This window comes from Nannobrachium achirus (assembly GCF_963921795.1).
Source record: "Nannobrachium achirus genome assembly, chromosome: 22".
NCBI lineage: Eukaryota > Metazoa > Chordata > Actinopteri > Myctophiformes > Myctophidae > Nannobrachium > Nannobrachium achirus.
In genome coordinates, this window is record NC_137829.1 from 43,250,223 (window position 1) to 43,258,715 (window position 8,493).

The 8,493-nt window shown below is 42.4% G+C and overlaps 1 protein-coding gene across 1 annotated transcript in view; it reads right to left on the minus strand.

Annotated features, from left to right (window-relative positions):
• ikzf2 (IKAROS family zinc finger 2) overlaps positions 1-7,346 on the minus strand; it is a gene marked incomplete at its 3' end in the record, with an annotated part of 32,584 nt that extends 25,238 nt beyond the window's left edge. Inside the window, exon 1 of the mRNA XM_080753018.1 lies at positions 7,226-7,346. Coding sequence (XP_080609144.1) covers positions 7,226-7,295 — 70 coding nt within the window. The 5' untranslated portion in view covers positions 7,296-7,346. The remainder of the gene's footprint in view (positions 1-7,225) is intronic.
• Between the last annotated feature and the right edge of the window lie 1,147 nt (positions 7,347-8,493).

The window sequence follows — 8,493 nt, forward strand, 5'->3', positions numbered from 1 at the left end:
AGACCCTAAAAGTATGTCCTTGGGTGCAGGGGAATATTTTGGGTTAAAACTGAATCCGGTTGATAGTTCCGGCCAAAGTGTAGTCCGTCTAGGACTACAACATGACGTAAAGTGGTTTCCGCTCCCGACCGGATCAAACCCCGTAAAGTTAAGTGATCCCAGACTAACAACAGTAAACAAACCAACATAAAGTTTAAGTGTATAGAGGGGATCTCCACATTTCTAAAGTGCCAATTTAAGGATTTTTTAATACTCTAAAATGGCAAATTAAACATTGTCCAAATTGTCAAATATATAGAGGCAGAAATTGTGAAAAATATTTTCACAATAGAAAGTATTATTATTATTATTTTTTTCAACTTCGACTTTCGACTTTCTCTGGTGGCAGTCGACTTGTGTAATGAAGTCGACTGAGTCGACTTCTCGACTTTTTCGTTAATGCCCTAGTGTGTGTGTGTGTGTGTGTGTGTGTGTGTGTGTGTGTGTGTGTGTGTGTGTGTGTGTGTGTGCACGTGTGTGTGTGTGTGTGGGAGGGAGAGAGAAAGAAGGGGTATGGCGGGGTGATGAGGGGAGGCTGTAAAGTATTTTCCGTCTCCCGCAGTCCACACTTATCAGTCGCCAGTGTGGCATTTACACATAAGTGGCAGGTGCAACACGCATGCACGCTCGCACGCACGCTCGCACCCACGCACGCAGATATTCAAGCACAAATACAAAAAAAGATGCAGCTCATGCAAAAACTAATATCATCCACTTCTTTACATCGGTAAAGCAGTGGTGTGACAATGAAGTTGATTCTTAAACTCAAGATCTTACAAATGTAGCAGAGCTCGTGATGTGACGTGTTGTGGGCTTGCAGAATAGCTTAGAATTACTGAAATATAAACGAATTCTAAGGGGTTAAACATATCGTCGCTGTCAGGTGGAAACCTCGTATCTCCACGTTTCAAATGTGTACGTTCTTCGCAAAGCCGATCTACAAGCACACAACGCCACGCGGTGCGAGGCGTTGTGTGCTTGTAGATCGGCTGTTTTCACTAGTTTAAATCATTTTTAAATGATAAATGCTAAACGAACGGTTTTGGACATACAAGGTTTTCACCTGACAACGATATTATGCACACTTCTCTTGGATGCATGCGTGGGTTGCATCATTGCATCACTCTGATCTTTGACAGCTGCTTTCTGATTGGCACAGAATCGGCCATTTAGAAGACGTGACATTTCTTACACCTCGCTGTTATCCGAAAATTGTCCTGTGACTCAAAGGAGCAACCGAAGGAGGCTCCACACATTCCTGGGCAAAGCGTGGAGAACCTGATCTGGGCTCCGTCTGACGACGCGGGACCCAGCCATCCTGATCCATCCTGACCAGCCTGTTCTGAGATCTGTGAGACTCGCCGTATTAATCACAGGTTGAGCGCGAACGGTCGTAACACATCAAAGCGTGACATCTCCCCAGCATCCATTCCCCCTTGTCCCCTCCAGCTCTGTCAGGCTCTGTTCACTTCAGAATGCGTTTGTCATTCAAATCTCCTCAGAGCCGAAGTGGAAGAGGCCTTTTCTTTTGAAAAAAAAGGCCTTCCCCACAAAGCTGTTTGACAGTTGGTTTGGTTTGCTCCCTGCGCCACAGTTCTAGGAAAGCTGATGCAAACATAGTGTTGCTATTCTTACAATTTACAATGTAGGCATTTAGCAGACGCTCTTAATCCAGAGTGACTTACAATAAGTAAGGTTTGATTGATTGAAGACTGTATTAGAAGTTTGCATAGGAAAAGGTACAGTTTCATGACGGTACAGTTCACTGGTACAAGGTCTACTAAAAGGAGATCCATGAAAAGACTAAGCTTATTTCCACTGGAAACCATTGAAGTATCTCATATAACATTGAATGACAGACAAATAGAACACAGTACTATGCAGTAGATATGTAAAGAAAAAGAAAAAAGAAAACAGTAAGTCTAAACAAACAGTAAAGAAGGGGCAGGGGAGGGGAGGGTTGGGCTAGGTTAGTTTTGGTGGTAATAAACAAGCTAATACTTATATATACCAGTAATCGGGAGATAAGCGACCATCAGGTCGCATACACAAACTTTAGAAGGCAATGGTATCAATCTAGAAAAAAATAACGTAGGTAGACCGAGCACCTAATCAATAAAAAAAGGTTTATATAAAAACCTGAAAATAAAAATGCTTTCTTGTATGGTCATTGGGGGAAGGCGAGTGAAACGGTAAGTGCTATGGGCCTAGGTGAAGTCTGAATAGGTGAGTCTTCAGGCCACGGCGGAAGCTAGGGAGTGAGTCTGTTGTTCCAAGTGCGACAGGGAGTTTACTCCACAGTTGGGGGCCAGGAGGGCGAAATGTCTAGGACGAGTGGATTTTTGTCTTAGTTATTAATTATCTCCAGAATTTTTACTTTTCAGGATTCATAGTCAAAAACTGCAAAAGTAGCAGATACGTTTTTTTGTGACACTGTAGCATGATCAAGAAGGGCATTAATTTACGAAAAAAAACACAAAAGGTTAACAATAAGTACAGCAGCGATATAAAACCCTAGTTCTTTCTCCATAAGCAGAAGTAGATCAATATCTCAGAGACAGATGTGGTTCACATGCGGCCCGCACCTTCACTTAATGCGGCCCACAGGTTAATACGGGAATACTGATATATTATTTATTTCAGCTGTTATAATTCCAAACATGACCTGCTTTAATTCCGTCAGTCTATATTAGTAGCTTAATGACTAGTATAGTAGTATTTAAAAGTATTGTTTTATGTCCAATGCATTTGTATTTAAGTTCATAAAGTTAACATGAGTATATAATTAAATGTGTTTGAAATTAAATCAAAATGTTACATTTCAGGATTCCAATTCAAATTAACAACAAAATTATTCAGGATTCCAAAAATAAAAAATAAAAATAAATAGCCGATCTACAAGCTCAAAACGCATCGCAGCACGATGCGTTTTGAGCTTGTAGATCTGCTATTTTTTTGCTTCTTTTGTATGAGATACTAGAAAGTAGGACGTAGCAATATGCAATGTGGCCCTCTGGAGTCAAGGTGGAAATATAGTGGCCCTCACCATCATCAAAGTTGCCCATCCCTGATCTATTCAATTGTACAGTAGTTGGTCTGGCCGTGCCATCACCGAGGAGCACGTCGTAGAACATGGGTGGTGCGTTCCCCTGTAGTCATGACACATACTGTACATGTGGTATGCAGATTGACATGTGGATGACCTGACAATCCTGTTCTCAATTGCTTTCTAAAAAAATCTGCCCTTAATGGTTTAGAAACGTGGGCTTCCCTAGGATGATTCAGGTGCTGGTTATGAACTACTGTAGATATACAGACTACGTTATGTAAATTGTGTAAATTTAAATCTGGCCCACACAATGTATTCCCTATAATTAGGGTGACCATATTTTCAGCCACTCAAACCCGGACGCAAACCATTGTTGCCTAAAAACCGGGACCCTCAAAGCAATGCGCACGTTACTGCGCACGCGCATGCCCATTCTCTAACGTTCGTGCATGCGCACATACACACCGCAGGGTTGCATACAGGCAGTGAGTGATTGACAAACAGCCTCAGCGTTGAATTCAGACACGCAATGTATGAATTTGTTTATGTTTTCTGATTGTTTAGGTGAGCATGTTTTCATGAAAAGAACATGATAAATGTCTAGGGTAACCGGGACAATTTTGTAGTGAATGTTGAAAACCTGGACATATTAGTGTTTTAGAGATATTTGTCGGTACACCGGGACACACAGCTTGAAAACGGGTCACCCTATATATAATACAAAAAAAAAAAACATAATTGATGCTCATGTTGTGCAATTAAAAGTAAAGAGTGGCCATGAAGAGCGCATTCTGTTAAGCGTAATTGAACCGCTGATCTTACTATGCAAACTATCCGTCACCCATCATGCCACGGGGTGTAACCCTACTCCCCCACTGTATACACTAGTGTATATTTATGCCGGGGAAGAATGCAGCCACTACCACGACTATTGAAATACAATTTGCTTCAAAGCCCTGCGAGTTCAGGAGCTGCCGGTGGTGCGAAACCCGACACCGCCCCGGCGCTTATTTTCATCAGAAGACGACGAGGTCCGTCTTGTGTTACAAAAAAGCTCAGAAGACAAATCGTGTTGAGCAAGCTCCTGGATGACAACAGCTCTTATCTGTGAAAAGTATCTCCCCGTGGGACCAGGCCCTTACACCGCTCCTTGTATCTCTGACCCTGTGGGAAACTAGCTTCCCTTTTTCTCACTTAAGCTCCGTCCCTCTCACTTTCCTTCCCCTTTTTCTTTTTTTTGGCTCACTTAGCATGCTCACGGTGACACGGCCAAACGCCTCCATGCAGAGCTCTGGGGCAGTGGTTCTCAACCTGCGGGTCGGGACCCCCAATAATTTGGGGGTCCCCAAATTATTTTGGGGGGACCCCAGATGATTAGCTTCCCCTTCCCCTGACCCTTCTCTGTATTTACCTACTGTATATATTTTTTTGCACAGTTTATTTTATTTTGATTTACTTTTTTTTTTACTATATCTACTGCATAGTACTGTGTTCTATCCGTCTGTCATTCAATGTTATATGAGATACTTCAATGGTTTCCTATGGAAATAAGCTTAGTCTTTTCTAGGATCTCCTTTTAGTTGACCTCGTACCAGTGAACTGTACCGTCATGAAACTGTACCTTTTCCTATGCAAACTTCTAATAAAGTCTTCAATCAATCAAAGGAGTAGTTCACCCCCAAAATTACCTTGTTTCAATCGATTACTCACGCCATGGAGACTTGATGAACTCAATGATACGTTTTTGTGTTTGTCACATTCCTTAGACAAAAATTTGATTATGGTAAATTTCCCCATTGATTCCGGATGGGGACCCAAATGCATTCGGTTCCCCATCCAGAATCAATGTGGTTACATTTATTGTAATCAAATTATTGTCTTAGGAATGCAACGAAAAACAACAAATATGATTGAACTCCATGGCATGAGTAATGAATAGAAAAAAAGTCATTTTGGGGGTGAACTACTCCTTTAACGTGCAACGTTGTTTTCCTCACTCAACAGTAAACAAACCAACATTAAGTGTAAGTGTATAGAGGGTATCTACACATTTCTAAAGTGACAATTTAAGGACTTTTTAATACCTATAAAATGACAAATTAAACATTCACCAAAATGTGAAAATAGCAGATCTACATGCTCACAACGCCTCGCAACACGAGGCGTTGTGAGCATGTAGATCGTCTATTTTCACAATAGAACCGTGTTATACAAAATTAACTTTCCCCACGCTTTGAACGTTAACGTTCGCCCCATTTTTTACAGAACCTCGATGCCAATACGGCGCTCGTTCGGTTCGTTCGTCTGATGACTGTAAGCTGATGAGGGGTCGCGCGGCCGTGTACTGTAAACACATTTTCCGCGGTGATGGTGTAAAAAATCCATTATGCGTTAACATCAACGGAGAACAATTCACTTCCTTGTTGATTTCCTCTGGCTGTAAGGCTCTGTGGCCAGTGACTGGTCTTCTTCTTCTTCAACACATAACAGGCAAATTCACATTCATTCTCGCATGACGCCGCCCTCTGCTGCCTGGCAGACCAAAGTGCACTATTGCACAATAAAAAAAATAAATAAAAAAAAATGTCTGTCTATCTACTATAACGTCGCAAAGGTAAGCCGCTTTTTGATGGCACCAGACCCAATAAATAAATAAATAATCTGGCAGTAGGAGAGTTAATGCCTCAGCTCTTAGTGCTCGTCAGGGTTTTGCTGTTGGAATAAACCAATCCTAGTGCAGCTCAGAGAAGGGAGAGACACCATGATGGTAACCACGGCTTTCTGCACAGTAACTGCTAGCGTCTGTCACTGCTGCTTGTTATAATAAATGTCAGCTAATACTGTTACCTTAGGTGAACTGTGTGCACGTGCGCGTGTGTGTGTGTGTGTGTGTGTGTGTGTGTGTGTGTGTGTGTGTGTGTGTGTGTGTGTGTGTGTGTGTGTGTGTGTGTGCGTGTGCGTGTACGTGTGAGGCTTCTAACGACTTGGGATGCCGAAAAAAACAGCTATTACGGCTTGCAGAATTCTGTGCAATCTCTTCCGCTATCGGTATTTGGCGGAGACGCTGTTACATGTACCCCTGAAGGGTATTTGTCCAAGAATTGCTGACTGTACATTTTCTACAGCACCTTGTAATTGTAATATATATACTCTTATGTGGACATGAATACATGATTAAGTGTGTGTTTGTGTGTGTGCGCACGCACGCACGCACGCACGCGCACGCACGCACACACTCATGCATGTGCATGCTTGTATTACTATAATTGCAAAGGCCAAATGTCCTCAGTAGAGAAGTGATTGTTTTCTGGTTTAAAAGAGTTCGGATTACAATTGGGAAAGGACTCTGGTTGGGGGTTGGAATTAGGATTACAACATTTAGAGGTTAGGTCTAGGGTTTAGGATTGGAGTTATGCCTGAGTTTGATGTCACGTTTGCGCGTGTGTGTGCTTGTTTGTCTGCGCATGTGATAGGGCATTCACGAATAGTGATTTTTAGTATTCAAATTCAAAGGACTGGCCAAACTGTCAAAAGTAAGCAAGAAGCGAACGTTGCGAAAATAGCCGATCTACATGCTCACAACGCCTCGCTTTGCGAGGCGTTGTGAGCATGTAGATCGACTATTTTCGCAATATTTATCTGTGGAACGGAGTCACATTAAATGTTATACCTACAATTCCAAGTGCTTGTCAGGGTGGGGGTCCCCAGTTCATATATGTTTATTTTGGGGGTCACGGCCTAAAAAGGTTTGAGAACCCCTGGTATAGAGCGTTAACAAATTCATCCATCAGGGGCATTGACAGCTCATTCTTATGCCTTCCTATCTAGCCAAGCTTTATAAACTATATATTTTTTAAAGAGAAAACGATAAAAAAATAAAAATAAGCGAATATTCGACTTCGGTGAACAACGCCGAATAATGACTTTGATATTCGAATATTCAAATATTTGGTGAATTCCCTAGCATGTGAGCGTCTGTGTCTACGCCCCGAGTGTTTTTGTGCCTACAAGCCTTGCAAGTCTATGCCAGTGTGCGTGGGTGGTGTACTGGAGCACACATGCACGCAGACGTCTAGTGCGCTGTGCACGTCCTTTCCACACCAAAAGTCGCCTGTCCCGTGTTGAGAAAGAACTCACCGGCTGGGGATTTAGGACCCTGAGGGCTCGTCTGTCCGTTGGGCGCGCTCGTCGACAGGTCCACCAACATTCTCGAGTTCTCCTTCCTGGGAGAGCACTCGCCGTTACCTGGGAGACAGACGGCAAACAGTCAGAGCGGTGGGAACGGTGTCCTTCAAAGTACCGTCAGTGCACGCGGTATACAGAATGCACACACACACACGTATGCTCGCCCACTCTATCCCATTTAGGGCCTAGAATTATTGAATGCTTTAACCAGTGAAAAATAGCAGGAATAGAAGCTCATAGCGCGGCACTTGGTAAATCTGCTATTTTTTGAAAAAGTCGTGAAAATGTGTGCAAATCTCAAAGCGAACGTTTGTAACTCAAATTTTGCTTCTGGGGGGTCCCTGGAACTAAATATTTTGAGATGGGGGTCCGTGGCCAAAATGAATATCATTTTGGGGGTCCTTCACATGAAAAGGTTTGAGAACCACTGACATAGTAGTCTCTCAAGAACGACTAACTGAGCTCCAGTTAAGTGAAAAGGACCTTCTCTTTGACGATGGCTGGCCAGATTGCTGACATAGAAACATAGGTTTTTCCAAAAATCTTAGAAGGATTCAAAAGACACTTATAGATTCGGGTCAAAATTCAAATTTTCACGATTTTTCAAAAATAGCAGATCTACAAGCTCGCAGCGCGGCACGCGCTGTGAGCTTGTAGATCTGCTATTTTTCAATAGATAAAGCATAAAGTAATAATACACAATACGTTGTACCCGTTCTGAATGGGCTATAGGATACTCTAGCTGTGGCACTGTAAAGGCTATCCGCCCCGTTTCTGGTATCATGTCGCGGGCGGACCGATTGACTGACAGACTGACTGATGTGCACAAAGGCAGACGGACAGGTGGACTGACAGAAATGAAATCAGAAGCTGAAGGAAAGACAGACAGACATACACACAATGTCTCTTACACTGCAGCGACAAAGAAAAGTCCTCCGATAAAACGTTAAAGATTCATTGTGTCACTGTCGGGCAGAAACCACATATCTCCAAGTTTCACATTTGTATGTTTTTTTTTTTTTTTTTTTTTTTGCCAAGTAAAGCCTTGCTTCATTATACAAGGCCGTCGCACAAAATAGTGAAAACAGAAGATCTACAAGCACACAACTTGTGGAATTGTAGATCGGCTGTTTTCACTAGTTTAGTTCATTTTTTAAATGGTAAATACAAAACCAACGGTTTTGGACATACAAGGTTTTCAACCGACAACGACGATTTAT